This window comes from Tachyglossus aculeatus, chromosome 8, assembly GCF_015852505.1.
Source record: "Tachyglossus aculeatus isolate mTacAcu1 chromosome 8, mTacAcu1.pri, whole genome shotgun sequence".
Lineage (NCBI taxonomy): Eukaryota > Metazoa > Chordata > Mammalia > Monotremata > Tachyglossidae > Tachyglossus > Tachyglossus aculeatus.
This window is the reverse complement of record NC_052073.1, coordinates 31,882,706-31,899,507: the sequence shown is the minus strand read 5'-3', so window position 1 is coordinate 31,899,507 and position 16,802 is coordinate 31,882,706. Positions and strand designations below refer to the sequence as shown.

Sequence of the window (16,802 nt, the reverse complement as noted above, 5' to 3'; positions counted from 1 at the left end):
CGGGATTTGAACCCATGGCCTCTGACTCCAAAGTCTGGGCTCTTTCCACTGAGCCACACTGCTTCTCTGTCTCTCCCTTTGTCCCTCACTTTCCTCACCTTTAAAATGGGATTTAAAGACCTGTTCTCCCTCCCCCATAGTCACCAAATCCCACAAGAACAGGCACTCTATCTGATCTGATTGTAGTATATAATAATAATAATAATATTTGTGGTATTTGTTAAGCGCTTACTATGTGCCAGGCACTGTACTAAGAACTGGGGAGGATGCAAGCAGTGTGAGAAGCGTGAGAAGCAGCGTGGCTCAGTGGAAAGAGTATGGGCTTTAGAGTCAGAGGTCATGGGTTCAAATCCCGGCTCCACCAATTGTCAGCTGTGTGACTTGGGGCAAGTCACTTCACTTCTCTGGGCCTCAGTTCCCTCATCTGGAAGATGGGGATGAAGAATGTGAGCCCCCCGTGGGACAACCTGATCACCTTGTAACCTCCCCAGCGCTTAGAACAGTGCTTTGCACATAGTAAGCGCTTAACAAATGCCATTATTATTATTATTATTATTATTATTACAAGCAATGTGTGACTTGGGGCAAGTCACTTAACTTCTCTGGGCCTCAGTTACCTCATCTGGGAAATGGGGATTAAGACTGTGAGCCCCCCGTGGGACAACCTGATCACCTTGTAACCTCCCCAGTGCTTAGAACAATGCTTTGCACATAGTAAGCACTTAACAAATGCCATTATTATTATTATTATTACAAGCAATGTGTGACTTGGGGCAAGTCACTTAACTTCTCTGGGCCTCAGTTCCCTCATCTGGAAAATGGGGATGAAGACTGTGAGCCCCCCGTGGGACAACCTGATCACCTTGTAACCTCCCCAGCACTTAGAACAGTGCTTTGCCCATAGTAAGCGCTTAACAAATGCCATTATTATTATTATTATTATTATTACAAGCAATGTGTGACTTGGGGCAAGTCACTTAACTTCTCTGGGCCTCAGTTACCTCATCTGGGAAATGGGGATTAAGACTGTGAGCCCCCCGTGGGACAACCTGATCACCTTGTAACCTCCCTAGTGCTTAGAACAATGCTTTGCACATAGTAAGCGCTTAACAAATGCCATTATTATTATTATTATTACAAGCAATGTGTGACTTGGGGCAAGTCACTTAACTTCTCTGGGCCTCAGTTCCCTCATCTGGAAAATGGGGATGAAGACTGTGAGCCCCCCGTGGGACAACCTGATCACCTTGTAACCTCCCCAGTGCTTAGAACAATGCTTTGCACATAGTAAGCACTTAACAAATGCCATTATTATTATTATTATTATTACAAGCAATGTGTGACTTGGGGAAAGTCACTTAACTTCTCTGGGCCTCAGTTCCCTCATCTGGAAAATGGGGATTAAGACTCTTAATCCCCATCCCCGTGGGACAACCTGATCACCTCGTAACCTCCCCAGCGCTTAGAACAGTGCTTTGCACATAGTAAGCGCTTAACAAATGCCATCATTATTATTATAAGCAAATCGGGTTGGACTCAGTCCCTCTCCTGTGTGGAGCTCACAGTCTCAATCCCCATTTCGCCGATGAGGTAACAGAAGCCCAGAGAAGTGAAGTGACTTGCCCAAGAGCGGACAAGTGGCAGTGCTGAGTTCACCGTAATTACACCTTAAAAAGCCATAATTATCACTATTATTACCATTATTAGTACTGTTAATGAAAGGAATAAGAATATAAAGAATTGACCACAATCACTTACTTCTCACAGTAATCTTGCCCCCCGTCTTGCTGACTTCTTCCTCGTCGAACCGGGGGTTGTTGACTAAATTGTGCACTCCGAGGACAGCTGAGGACGCAGAGGACACAGGACACATCAGTGGGACGAGCGGAAAGGAAACTCAGCGAAGGGAGAAAAGTGGCAGGTCAGTTGCTCCGAGGAAAATCCTCTTTACGCGTATTTCTGCCTCAAGGTCTCTGGCTCCCACCAAAATCTGCCGTCTCTTAAGTGTTCACCGGGAAGGATTTCTGAAAGTTTCATCCCCAGGAGAACGGCGGGAGCAGACATTTGTCTCCCTGGCTCTGCCAGTGGGATTTTCCATGTCCGTGCGGGGTCAGAGGCCCGAACTCGGGCCTGGCTGCTTCCCCGAGAGCCAGTCAGAGCTCTGGGCAGAGGGCCATATCCTTTTCTCAACCGGACACTGGTTTTAAGGCTCTGTGTGACAGGCGTCCAAAAATCCTCCTTCTAATCCAGGCCAACCAGCGATGGATTCCCTTAAAGCCCTTAAAGTTGACCAAACTAGTGAAGGTGGAACACTAAGACGGCCGTTGTGTGACTATTCGATTTATTTCTGAAGTTAATTTTTATAACAGAACAGCACAGGAATCATTACCGTCACCGAGTCCTCTAGCATTAATTGTAGAATCGGTCTTTAGACCTTGTGCTTTGGCTAGAATCCAGCTGGTAAATCGGGGAATATTCTTTGGATAGTGTACATCTATCGGGATAGAACGCGATGCGACGTTGGAAGAAATTGTTGTGCATATTCACATGGCAACCATCAAACGTGGGTTTTCCTTAACGAGGGATTCATCAAGAACACAACCCCTGTGTTTTATAAGAACTAGACATATGACATTACTGTTCATACGTGTAGACCCTTGCGTATGCTATGTAATGTACAGTCATTCATTCAACCGTATTTATTGAGCGCTTACTCCCATTTCCTCCACCTGTAATTTATTTCAAGTCTTGTCCTCCCCTCTAGACTGTAAGCTCATAGTGGGCAGAGATTTTGTCTACCAGCTCTATGATACTGTACTCTCCCAAGTAAACCCTTAGTAAAGTGCTCTGCCCATGGTATTTAATGGGTTCAAATCCCGGCTCTGCCACCTGTCTGCTGTGTGACCTTGGGCAAGTCACTTAACTTCTCAGAGCCTCAGTTCCCTCATCCGTAAAATGGGGATGAAGACCGTGAGCCCCCGGTGGGACAACCTGATCACCTTGTATCCCCCCAGCGCTTAGAACAGTGCTTCCCGCATAGTAAGCGCTTAACAAATACCAACATTATTATTATTATTATTATTATTATTATTTACTGAGCGCCTACTACGTGCAGAGCACTGTCCTAAGTGCTAATAATAATGAGCCCATGGGGGGCTCACAGTCTTAATCCCCATTTTACAGGTGAGGGAACTGAGGTACAGAGAAGTGAAGTGACTTGCCCAGAGTCACCCAGCTGACAACTGGCGGAGTGGGGATTTGAACCCATGACCTCTGACTCCAAAGCCCGGGCTCTTTCCACTGAGCCACGCAAAGTACTGGTACAATAGAGTTGGTAGACACATTCCCTGCCCACAATGAGCTTACAGTCTAGAGGGGGAGACAGAGATTAATATAAATAAATAAACTCATCTACACCCTTGATTGCTTATGGTAACGTGTTACTCTACATACTGCCATCCAACTACTGCCCCATCCCCTTACCCCCGTTTCTATCGAAACACCTCGAACAAGTTGAATAAATCTACCATTTTCACTTCCTCTCCTCCAACTCCCTTTTTGAACCTCTATAATTCAGTTTCTGGGCCTTTTGTCCAACTCCCTTCTCGAACCTCTATAATTCAGTTTCTGGGCCTTTCGTTCCATCAAGACCACACTGGTCACCAGTGAACTTCTTGCAAACCCAAAGGACTCCACCCTGTCCTAATTCTTCCTTGACGGCTTAAATGCCTTTGACACCTCTCTCCCAGCTATCTTTGGTTTTACCGACCTGGTTCTCTCCTAGTTAATAATAATAATGATGGTATTTGTTAAGTGCTTACTATGTGCCAAGCACTGTTCCGAGCCCTGGGAGCGATACAAGGTAATCAGGTTGTCCCACGTGGGGCTCACAGTCTTAACCCCGATTTTACAGAGGAGGTAACCGAGGCACAGAGAAGACAAGCGGCTTGCCCAAGGTCACACAGCGGACAAGTGGAGGAGTGGGGATTAGAACCCACCACCTCTGACTCCCAAGTCCGTGCTCTTTCCACTAAGAACGAAGGGTAATGAATGTAGAATGTTCTTGGGAGGGCAAATAGTAATAATAATGATGATGATGGCATTTGTTAAGCACTTACTATGTGCAAAGCACTGTTCTAAGCGCTGGGGGGGAAACAAGGTGATCAGGTTCTCCCGCGGGGCGCTCACAGTCTTCATCCCCATTTTACAGATGAGGTAACTGAGGCTCAAAGAAGCAAGGTCTCACTCCCCACTAGACTGTAAGCTCCTTGAGGCCATTCATTCATCCATTCAATCATATTTATTGAGCGCTTACTGTGTGCAGAGCACTGTACTAAGCGTGTGGGAAGTACAAATCGGCAACGTATAGAGACAGTCCCCACCCAACAACGGGCTCACAGGGACCATGTCTACCAACTCTAGTGTATTGGACTCTCCCAAGCAGTTAGTACAGTGCTCTGCACACGGTAACTACTCGGTATTGACTGATTAATCTTGTGGTCAAACCTTCTCTGTCTTTTATACCAGTTCTTCCAGTTCTAACCGATTCTATACCAGTTCTAACTGTGGGTGTCCCTCAGAGCTCCGTCCCGGAGCTTGACACTCACTTTACCCCAAAATCTACAGGTTCCGACCTGAGATGTTCCGGGAAGGGGATGAGATGGGATGAGCCCTTCCCCACAGCACCTGTATATATGTACATATGTTTGTACGTATTTATTACTCTATTTATTTATTTATTTAACTTGTACATGTCTATTGTATTTATTTTATTTTGTTAATATGTTTGGTTTTGTTCTCTGTCTCCCCCTTCTAGACTGTGAGCTGTATATATGTATATCACCTGTATATATGTATGTACATATTTATTACTCTATTTATTTATTTTACCTGTACATATCTATTCTATTTATTTTATTTTGTTAATATGTTTGGTTTTGTTCTCTGTCTCCCCCTTCTAGACTGTGAGCTGTATATATGTATATCACCTGTATATATGTATGTACATATTTATTACTCTATTTATTTTACCTGTGCATATCTATTCTATTTATTTTATTTTGTTAATATGTTTGGTTTTGTTCTCTGTCTCCCCCTTCTAGACTGTGAGCTGTATATATGTATATCACCTGTATATATGTATGTACATATTTATTAGTCTATTTATTTATTTTACCTGTACATATCTATTCTATTTATTTTATTGTGTTAGTATGTTTGGTTTTGTTCTCTGTCTCCCCCTTTTAGACTGTGAGCCCACTGTTGGGTAGGGACTGTCTCTAGATGTTGCCAACTTGGACTTCCCAAGCGCTTAGTACAGTGCTCTGCACACAGTAAGTGCTCAATAAATACGATTGATTGATTGATTGATTTACCCTCATTTTCTGGCGGAGATAATCTGCTTTCGGTTTCGACTATCAAATCTACGTGGATGACTCCCAAATCCAACTTCTTACTACTTCCCCAATCTTGCTTTTCCTTTTGCCTCGAGGTCATCTCCACATGGATGCCCTCTTCACTCCTTATGCTCTAAAACCGAACTCATCTTCCCTCTTAAATCCTCTCTTCAGCCTAACTTAACAATAGTAATAATAATAATAATAATAATAATAATAATAATAATAATGGCATTTATTGAGCACTTACTATGTGCAAAGTACTGCTGTAAGCGCTGGGGAGGTTACTCTTCTAGACTGTGAACCCGCTGTTGGGTAGGGACCGTCTCTATATGTTGCCAACTTGGACTTCCCAAGCGCTTAGTACAGTGCTCTGCACACAGTAAGTGCTCAATAAATACGATCGAATGAATATACACATATACATATACAGTGTGAATAAGTATCTTCTAGACTGTGAACCCGCTCTTCTAGACTGGGAACCCGCTGTTGGGTAGGGACCGTCTCTATATGTTGCCAACTTGGACTTCCCAAGTGCTTAGTACGGTGCTCTGCACACAGGAAGCGCTCAATAAATACGATTGAATGAATATACACATATACATATACAATAAGTGTGAATAAGTGTCTTCTAGACTGTGAACCCACTGCTCTAGACTGTGAACCCGCTGTTGGGTTGGGACCGTCTCTATATGTTGCCAACTTGGACTTCCCAAGTGCTTAGTACAGTGCTCTGCACACAGTAAGCGCTCAATAAATACGATTGAATGAATATACACATGTACATATACAATAAGTGTGAATAAGTGTCTTCTAGACTGTGAACCTGCTCTTCTAGACTGTGAACCTGCTGTTGGGTAGGGACCGTCTCTATATGTTGCCAACATGTACTTCCCAAACGCTTAGTCCAGTGCTCTGCACACAGTAAGCGCTCAATAAATATGACTGAATGAATGAATGAATACGAGATGATCAGGTTGTCCCACGGGGGGCTCCCATTCTTAATCCCCATTTTACAGACGAGGTAACTGAGGCCCAGAGAAGTTAAGTGACTTGCCTAAAGTCACACAGCTAATTGGCAGAGCTGGGATTTGAACCCATGACTTCTGACTCCAAAGCCCGGCCTCTTTCCACTGAGCCACGCTGCTTCTCCCATCGGTGTGGATAATAATACCAACCTCCACATCTCTGAAGCCCACAAGTGTGGCGTCATCCCTGTCTCCCCACTCGCCTTCAAATCTCAGGTTCAGTCTGTCGCTACATTTTTCCGGTTTTCCTCCACATTCCCTGGATCTGTCTCTTTCTTTCCATCCAAACAGCCACCAGGCTGGTTCGGGCCCTTTCACATCCGAGCTTATCCATCTCTTCCCCGCTTCAGCCTGGATCACTTGTCTGAAATGCCATTCTGCTCACGTAGAGAAGCCGCGGCGTAGCTTAGCGGATGGAGCCCGGCCCCGGGAGTCAGGAGGTCGTGGGTTCTAAACCCGGCTCCGCCGCTTTTCTGCCGTGTGACCGTGGGCAAGTCACTTCATTCATTCATTCAATCGTATTGAGCGCTTACTGTGTGCAGAGCACTGTACTAAGCCCTTGGAAAATACAATTCGGCAACAGATAGAGACAATCCCTACCCAACAACGGGCTCTTCTTTGTGCCTCAGTTACCTCATCTTCCCAAGTGCTTAGTACAGTGCTCTGCACATAGTAAGCGCTCAATAAATACGATTGATGATGATGATGATCTGTAAAATGGGGACTGAGACAGTGAGCCCCACACGGGACAGGGACTGTGGTCCAACCCCATTTGCTTGAATCCACCCCAGCGCTTAGTACAGTGCCTGGCACACAGTAAGCACTTAACAAATACCTTAATAATACTAATTATCGTCGAAAACCTTTATTGGTTACCCATTCCTCTCTACTTCAAGCCGCAATTCCGACCCATTAGCTTCAAGGCACTCCATCAAGCACTTTCCCTTCTCATCTGCCACTTTCTCACATACCCCTCAACTCATACTCTTCGTTCCTGTCAAAATTAACCCGTTGGCTAGGCCCCATTCTCATCTCTCCTGCCGCCAAACTCCGGCTCACGCCCTTCTCCTCCCTCCCTCTTCGAATCCACCAGGCCTCAGCTCTCTCCATCTTCCAAGTCCCTCTGAAATCACATTTCTTCCAGGAGCCTTCTCCAGTTAATTTTCCTTCCTCCCAAGTTCTATCTCCCTTCCTCCCCCTGAGACTCTGGTATCAGTTGCGCATGTCTGCACCTGAGGCACTTCGGTAGAGAATGACTTCCACACTCTACTATTTAATAATAATAATAACGATGATGGTGTTTGTTAAGCGCTTACTATGTGCGCAGCACTCTTCTATGAGCTGGGGGGGATACAAGGTGGTCAGGTTGTCCCACGTGGGGCTAACAGTCTTCATCCCCATTTTATGAGGATGGCATTTGTTAAGTGCTTACTATGTGCCAAGCACTGTTCTAAGCGCTGGGGGAGATACAAGGTAATTAGGTTGTCCCACGTGGGGCTCACAGTCTTAATCCCCCTTTTACAGATGAGGTAACTGAGGCCCAGATGAGGGAACTGAGGCCCAGAGAAGTGAAGTGACTTGCCCAAAGTCACACAGCTGACAATTGGCGGAGCCGGGATTTGAACCCATGACCTCTGACTCCAAAGCTCGGGCTCTTTCCACTGAGCCCCATTTATCCTTTATCTTCTTCTGCCTGTAATTTATTTGTGTGCATCTCCCCTGCTATACGGGAAGGTCCTTGAGGACCAAGATCGTGCCTTCTCGTCTACTGTACTCTTCCAAGTACTTAGTACAGTCTTCGGTGCTTATTACAGTGCTCAGCGCTCGGTAAGTTCTTAAGAAATATGACTGATTAATAGTGTTAACTCGTTAAAGGACTTCTGAAAGACGTGTGGAAACAAGGTCGATACACGCATCAAGGTGTTTTGGAAACAGTGTAGCCTAAAGGGTAGGACAAGGGAATGGCAAGGCCCTGGGTTCAAATCCCGGCTGTGCCACGTGTCTGCTGGTTGGCCTTGAGCAAATCACTTACCTTCTCTGTGCCACAGTGCCTCATCTGTAAAATGAGGATTAATACTACTGTAGCCCCTGTGAGACATGGACTGTGTCCAACCCGATTAGCTTGTGTCTACCCCAGTGCCTGGCACGTAGTAAGCGCTTTACGAATACCGTGGGCAAAAAAAAAAAAAAGGACAGATTGCCGACCTGCCAGATCGTAGAGTTCGGTATCGGAGGCGCTAGCCAAAGCTTCTTCCAGTTCTGGATCGAGAGTCACTTTCTCCTCCGTGTGAGTTTCTGCGGGCTTCTCTTTGGGGATAAAGACTTTTCCTGTAAAAGAAAAGAAGCCGTAAGGACGGGTACTGCCCTCGAAGGAGAGGGAAGCAGTAGAGGATGCAGTCTGCAACCCAGTCCTCAAGTCACTACGACCGCAGTTGCCAACCCGCCGTGTCCCCAAATGCCGAGCCCCATATCCTCAATCGTATTTATCATCAATCATATTTATTGAGCGCTTACTATGTGCAGAGCACTGTACTAAGCGCTTGGGAAGTACAAATTGGCAACATCCTCAACTGCTAACCCTGTCCACCTGTCAAGCCCCCCGTCCCTAGCTCTGCTGATGGGTGGGCGGTCAGGAGGACACAGTCCCCGACAGCCGCAAGCCCTGGCTAATGACAGCAACACCTAAGAAAGGATCTGTATATATGTCGGGATTCAAACCCATAACCTCTGACTCCCAAGCCCGGGCTCTTTCCACTGAGCCACAGTGGGTTTTTTTTTTTTTCATTTGTTTGCCTGTTTTATTTTGTTGTCTGTCTCCCCCTTCTAGACTGTGAGCCCTCTGTTGGGTAGAGACCGTCTCTGAATGTTGCCGATTTGTACTTCCCAAGCGCTTAGTACAGTGCTCTGCACACAGTAAGCGCTCAATAAATGCGATTGAATGAATGAATGAATATGTATATATGTTTGTACATATTTATTACTCTATTTATTTTACTTGTACATATCTGTTCTATTTATTTTATTTTGTTAGTATGTTTGGTTTTGTTCTCTGTCTCCCCCTTTTAGACTGTGAGCCCACTGTTGGGTAGGGACTGTCTCCATATGCTGCCAACTTGTACTTCCCAAGCACTTAGTACAGTGCTCTGCACACAGTAAGCGCTCAATAAATACGATTGATTGATTGATTGGTTGATCTTCGCCTCAGTATTGCACCCCAGAGCTTCACAGCAACTGCCAAAGCTAGTAACACGGCTTCCACCCCTAAGAGAGAAGCGGCATGGACAAAACACAGGCCTGGTAATGGTAATGATGATGATGATGGCATTTGTTAAGTGCTTACTATGTGCAAAGCACTGTTCTAAGCGCCAGGGAGGATACAAGATGATCAGGTCCCCCCTTCTAGACTGTGAGCCCGCTGTTGGGCAGGGACTGTCTCTATATGTTGCCAACTTGGACTTCCCAAGCACTTAGTACAGTGCTCTGCACACAGTAAGCGCTCAATAAATATGATTGAATGAATGAATGAATCAGGTTGTCCCACGTGCGGCTCACAGTCTTAATGCCCATTTTCCAGATGATGGAACCGAGGCCCAGAGAAGTGAAGTGACTTGCCCAAAGTCACACAGCTGACAAGCGGCGGAGCCGGGATTTGAACCCACGAACTCTGACTCCGAAGCCCGGGCTCCAAATCAATGGTCAGGAGTTTATGCTTGAGGCAGAATAATGCAGCTGGGCCACCCACAAATCTCAGAGAGATTAAAAACAAAGAAAAACATTTTTTAAAGGATGAGTTCCTTCTTTATACTGGGCAGCACAGAGTAAGTTATTATTTTATTTTATTTTATTTATTTTACTTGTACATATTTATTCTATCTATTTTATTCTGTTAATATGTTTTGTTTTGTTCTCTGTCTCCCCCTTCTAGACTGTGAGCCCACTGTTGGGTAGGGACCGTCTCTATATGTTGCCAACTTGTACTTCCCAAGCGCTTAGTACAGTGCTCTGCACACAGTAAGCGCTCAATAAATACGACTGAATGAATGAATGAATAAATACGACAATGAATGACTGAATGAGTCCCACCACTACCCACATTTACAGTCATTCTCCATCACAGGCTTGTCACCCAGCTACAGAGAGTGACATTCTGCCTGTCTGTCCCAGCCACCCCTAATAATAATAATAATAATAATAGTAGTGGTATTTGTTAAGCGCTTACTATGTGCCAATAAATACGATTGAATGAATGACTGAATCCCCGTTTTACGGATAACAGGCACAGAGGAGTGGAGTGATTTGCCCAAGGTCGCACAGCAGACAAGTGGCGGAGGCGGGATTAGAACTCATGACCTTCTGACTCCCTAGGCCCCTGCTCTAACCACTAGGCCATGCTGCTTCTCTGAGGGAGAAACTCAGGCGCACACTCCAGTGCACACACGTGTCCAGTCCAACGTGCACGCACATGTGTACTCACTCACGCATCCGTGCCCCCTCCAAAAGCCCTACCCGCCTTCCCTCCCTGCAGAAGTCATCATCATCATCATCAATCGTATTTATTGAGCGCTTACTATGTGCAGAGCACTGTACTAAGCGCTTGGGAAGTACAAATTGGCAACATATAGAGACAGTCCCTACCCAACAGTGGGCTCACAGTCTAAAAGGGGGAGACAGAGAACAAAACCAAACATACTAACAAAATAAAATAAAATAAATAGAATAGATATGTACAAATAAAATAAGTCCTTCCTGATTCCTGCTCTTCCAGCCCAAACTCCACGGGGATGGAGAGGCTGGGGGTTGTGGGGCTCACGGTCTTAATCCCCATCTTACAGATGAGGGAACTGAGGCGAAGTCAATCAATCAATCAATCAATCGTATTGAGCGCTTACTGTGTGCAGAGCACTGTACTAAGCACTTGGGAAGTACAAGTTGGCAACATATAGAGACAGTCCCTACCCAACAGTGGGCTCACAGTCTAAAAGGGGGAGACAGAGAACAAAACCAAACATACTAACAAAATAAAATAGAATAGATATGTACAAGTAAAATAAATAAATAGAGTAATAAATATGTACAAGCATATATACAGGTGCTGTGGCGAAGGGAAGGAGGTAAGATGGAGGGGATGGAGAGGGGGACGAGGGGGAGAGGAAGGAAGGGGCTCAGTCTGGGGTGACTTGCCCAAAGTCACACAGCTCGACAACTGGCGAAGCCGGGATTCGAACCCATGCCCACTGACTCCAAAGCCCGGGCTCCTTCCACTGAGCCACGCTGCTTCTCCGGATCCAAAGGGCCCTGCTGCCATGGGGCCCTGGAAGCCAGCCCCTGTAAGAGTGATGCTCAATCACTTCACCGGGCGTCGCTGATTTAAGAGTGACGCTCAATCACTTCATCCGGCGTCGCGGACATAATCCACCCGGCGGCTCGCCAGGCCCGCAGGGCCCACAGGGGACGATGCCAGCCTGTGAGCGTGCCAGCCAGCCCGGTGCTTTGGGCTGCGGTAAATGCCATAATGAAAACGCCCCGGGAGACTCATCCCCAGAGGAAGCTGAGCTTCTTCATTACAGTAGAATCTGTCGGGCAGGGACCGTCTCTATGTGTTTCCAACTGGTACTTCCCAAGCGCTTGGTACAGTGCTCGGCACACCGTAAGCGCTCAATAAATACGACTGAATGAATCTGTGAGATCCAAGTGACCCCTCAGGCCTAAGGCAATTCCTCGGTGGCGGCTCAGGGGGAGGCTGATCCCCTGCAGCCCGTGGATGGGGCAAGGTTGAGGCATTCACTGACCCCTGAAGGCAATCTTCTGACCCTCCTGAGGGAGCTGTGTCTGGCAGATGCAGGCCCTAGTCTGGATAATAATAATAATAATAATAATAACATTTATTAATAATAATAATACTAATAATGGTATTTGTTAAGCGCTTACTATGTGCAAAGCACTGTTACAAGGTGATCAGGTGAGCCCCTGGGCGGCTCACAGTTTTAATCCCCATCTTCATTCATTCATTCATTCAATCGTATTTATTGAGCGCTTACTGCGTGCAGGGCACTGGACTAAGCGCCTGGGAAGCACAAGTCGGCAACAGAGAGACGGTCCCTACCCAACAGTTCCAGTTGTTGGAACTGAGGCTCAGAGAAGTGAAGTGACTTTCCCAAAGTCACACAGCTGACAGTTGGTGGAGCCGGGATTTGAACCCATGACCTCTGAATCCAAAGCCCGGGCTCTTTCCACCAAGCCATGCTGCTTCTCCAGCCTGTCTGTCATTCATTCAGTCATATTTATTGAATACTTACTGTGTGCAGAGCACTGCACTAAGCACTTGGGAAGTACAAGTTGGCAATTTATTAAGCACTTACTATGTGCAAAGCACTGTTCTAAGCGCTGAGAAGGTTACAGAGTGATCGGGTTGTCCCACAGGGGGCTCACAGTCTTAATCCCCATTTTACAGATGAGGAAACTGAGGCCCAGAGAAGTGGAGTGACTTGCCCAAGGTCACACAGCTGACAATTGGCAGAGCCGGGATATGAACCCATGACCTCTGACGCCAAAGCCTGTGCTCTTTCCACTGAGCCACACTGCTTCTCTACTATGATTACAAGCCCCTGGCATCTGGTAAGGGCTTCGTAAATCAGCGTGGCTCTGTGAAAAAGAGCCTGGGCTTTGGAGTCAGAGGTCATGGGTTCAAATCCCAGCTCCACCCATTGTCAGCTGTGTGGCTTTGGGCCAGTCACTTCACTTCTCTGGGCCTCAGTTCCCTCATCTGTAAAATGGGGGGTGAAGACTGTGAGCCCCCGTGGGACAACCTGATCACCTTGTAACCTCCCCAGCACTTAGAACAGTGCTTTGCACATAGTAAACGCTTAATAAATGTTATTATTATTATTATTATTATTATTATTAAATCCTGTAGCTAAGTACTGAACCGGGGGGACTCCCCCGGTTCTCAGTACATCCCCAGCGCTTAGAACAGTGCTTTGCACATAGTAAGCACTTAATAAACACCATTATTATTATTATTATTGTCCTGTAGCTAACTACTGAACCATGGGGGACTCCCCCGGTTCCCAGTACATCCCCAGCACTTAGAACAGTGCTTTGCACATAGTAAGCACTTAATAAACACCATTATTAGTATTATTATTATTACATCCTGTAGCTAACTACTGAACCATGGGGGACTCCCCCGGTTCTCAGTACATCCCCAGCGCTTAGAACACTGCTTTGCACATATAGTAAGCGCTTAATAAACACTATTATTATTATTATTAAATCCTGTAGCTAGCTACTGAACCATGGGGAACTCCCCCGGTTCCCAGTACAGCCCCAGCGCTTAGAACAGTGCTTTGCACAAAGTAAGCACTTAATAAACACCATTATTATTATTATTATTATTGTCCTGTAGCTAACTACTGAACCATGGGGGACTCCCCCGGTTCTCAGTACATCCCCAGCATTTAGAAAGGTGCTTTGCACATAGTAAGCGCTTAATAAACACTATTATTATTATTATTATTAAATCCGGTAGCTAACTACTGAACCATGGGGGACTCCCCCGGTTCTCAGTACATCCCCAGCACTTAGAACAGTGCTTTGCACATAGTAAGCGCTTAATAAACACTGTCATTATTATTATTAAGTCCGGTAGCTAACTACTGAACCATGGGGGACTCCCCCAGTTCTCAGTACAGTGCTCTGCGTTCGGGAGGTGCTCAGTAGATACCACGGATTGATCCGGAGGCCCCCTTCCCTTACCTTTCTTCTCCCCGGTGAAGGGGACGACGTCTTCCCTGTCCCGGTGCTCCAGCGCTTCCTTCTCCAGGTACGAGAGGAGATGCTCCCGGTCGAAAGGGCCCGTGGCCGCCTTACAAGTCTGGTCCTTCTGCCGGAAGCCTGCCGGGAGGAGGGCACTCTGCCCACGAGCGGGGCCGGACAGGGTCAGTTGGTGGGGAGGAGGAGGGCATGGGCCTCCCCCTCACCTCGGCCCGGAGGGCCCGGGAGAACGCAAGACTTCATCTGACGCGTCTCTCTGATAAGGAGTTGGGGAAGGGATGTGACTGTGCCTTAGTGGCTTCCGTCCCCTGTCCTCTAGCACCTGGAAGAGGTGGTCCCCATCAACTGGGCCAAAGAGCTGACGGTCAGCTTCAGCTAATAAGAGTCTCTTGAATATGTATAGCCCTTTTCATTTGTCCAAAGCACTTTCCCATCGATTATCTTTTACCCCACAACATCCCTGTGGGGTAAGAGAAACTGGGCCAAAGAACCCTTATTCCTCCTCCTCTTCCTGCTGATGGTCAAGTACAGCTAATAACAGTCTCTTGAATATGTATAGCCCTTTTTATTTGTCCAAAGCACTTTCCCGTCGATTATCTTTTACCCCCCAACATCCCTGTGGGGTAAGAGAAACTGGGCCAAAGAACCCTTATTCCTCCTCCTCTTCCTGCTGACGGTCAGGTACAGCTAATAACAGTCTCTTGAATATGTATAGCCCTTTTCATTTGTCCAAAGCACTATCCCATCGATTATCTTACTTTTACCCCCCAACATCCCTGTGGGGTAAGATAAACTGGGCCAAAGAACCCTTATTCCTCCTCCTCTTTTTGCCGACGGTCAGGTACACTTAATAAAAGTCTCTTGAATATGTCAATAGCCCTTTTTATTTGTCCAAAGCACTTTCCCGTCAATTATCTTACTTTTACCCCCCAAAATCCCTGTGGGGTAAGATAAACTGGGCCAAAGAACCCTTATTCCTCCTCCTCTTCCTGCTGACGGTCAGGTACAGCTAATTACGGTCTCTTGAATATGTATAGCCCTCTTATTTGTCCAAAGCACTTTCCCGTCGATTATCTTACTTTTACCCCACAACATCCCTGTGGGGTAAGAAGTTCCAAGTTCCCCGTTTTACAGATGAGGAAACTGAGGCCCAGGGAGGTTAAGGGACATGCCTGAGATCACTCAGCAGGCCCAGGGTAGAGCTAGGAACTAGAACTCCCTAGCCTCTTCTAGACTGTGAGCCCGTTGTTGGGTAGGGACCGTCTCTATATGTTGCCAACTTGGACTTCCCAAGCGCTTAGTACAGTGCTCTGCACACAGTAAGCGCTCAATAAATATGATTGAATGAATGAATACATAAGAATGAATGAATGAACTCCCAGCCCCCAACTTTGACCTTTTTCCATGAGACCAAACTCTCTCCCATACGGATATTGGCAAGGAGGTATAACAATAATAATAATAATGGCATTTATTAAGCGCTTACTATGTGCAAAGCACTGTTCTAAGCGCTGGGGAGGATACAAGGTGATCAGGTTGTCTCACGGGGGGCTCACAGTCTTCATCCCCATTTTACAGATGAGGGAACTGAGGCCCAGAGAAGTGAAGTGACTTGCCCAAAGTCACACAGCTGACAAGCGGCAGAGCCGGGATTAGAACCTGTGACCTCTGGCCCCCAAGCCTGGGCTCTTTCCACTGAGCCACGCTGCTTCTCTTGTATAGAGGAGATATATATGTATAGCCCTTTTATTTGTCCAAAGCACTTTCCTGTTGATTATCTTACTTTTAATAGTAATAATGATGGCATTTATTAAGCGCTTACTACGTGCAAAGCACTATTCTAAGTGCTGAGGAGGTTACAAGGTGACCCCACAACATCCCTGTGGGATAAGAAGTACCAGTTTCCCCATTTTACAGATGAGGAAACTGAGGCCCAGGGAGGTTAAGTGACATGCCTGAGATCACTCAGCAGGCCAGGGGTAGAGCTAGGACTAAAACTACCAGCCCCCAACTTCGTGCTGTTTCCATGAGACCAAACCCTGTCCCGTACAGATTCTCTCCCATGCCCGTGAGAAGCAGCGTGGCTCAGTGGAAAGAGCCCGGGCTTTGGAGTCAGAGGTCATGGGTTCAAATCCCGGCTCCGCCAATTGTCAGCTGTGTGACTTGGGCAAGTCACTTCACTTCTCTGGGCCTCAGTTCCCTCATCTGGAAAATGAGGATGAAGACTGTGAGCCCCCCGTGGGACAACCTGATCACCTTGTAACCTCCCCAGCGCTTAGAACAGTGCTTTGCCCATAGCAAGCGCTTAATAAATGCCATCATTAGTATTATTATTATACGGATATTGGCAAGGAGGTGAAAGTGGATGGGAATCACTAGTGAGAGAAACTCCCTTTCCCGCCCCGTGTTAAAAACAACAGACCTCCTGTCTCTTCCTCTGAGACGCAACTTGCAGGATGAAGCAGGGACGAGACAGAGGTCAGAATGGGGTTAGGATGGAGGGGGGGCTGGGCCAACTTGTACTTCCCAAGCGCTTAGTACAGTGCTCTGCACACAGTAAGCGCTCAGTAAATACCATTGATTGAATTAATGAATGAATGAATGA

At 46.5% G+C, this 16,802-nt stretch overlaps 2 protein-coding genes across 2 annotated transcripts in view; one reads left to right on the top strand and one right to left on the bottom strand.

Moving 5' to 3' along the window:
* The window catches only part of TMOD2 (tropomodulin 2), a 48,998-nt gene that overhangs the window by 16,941 nt on the left and 15,255 nt on the right, over window positions 1-16,802 (bottom strand). Inside the window, exons 3-5 of the mRNA XM_038750501.1 lie at window positions 14,180-14,336; window positions 8,630-8,752; window positions 1,759-1,845 (exon numbers count right to left, since the gene is read on the bottom strand). Coding sequence (XP_038606429.1) covers window positions 1,759-1,845; window positions 8,630-8,752; window positions 14,180-14,336 — 367 coding nt within the window. The remainder of the gene's footprint in view (window positions 1-1,758; window positions 1,846-8,629; window positions 8,753-14,179; window positions 14,337-16,802) is intronic.
* The window catches only part of TMOD3 (tropomodulin 3), a 132,162-nt gene continuing 117,131 nt past the window's right edge, over window positions 1,772-16,802 (top strand). Inside the window, exon 1 of the mRNA XM_038750500.1 lies at window positions 1,772-1,921. The gene's annotated coding sequence lies outside the window, so the exon portion shown is untranslated. The remainder of the gene's footprint in view (window positions 1,922-16,802) is intronic.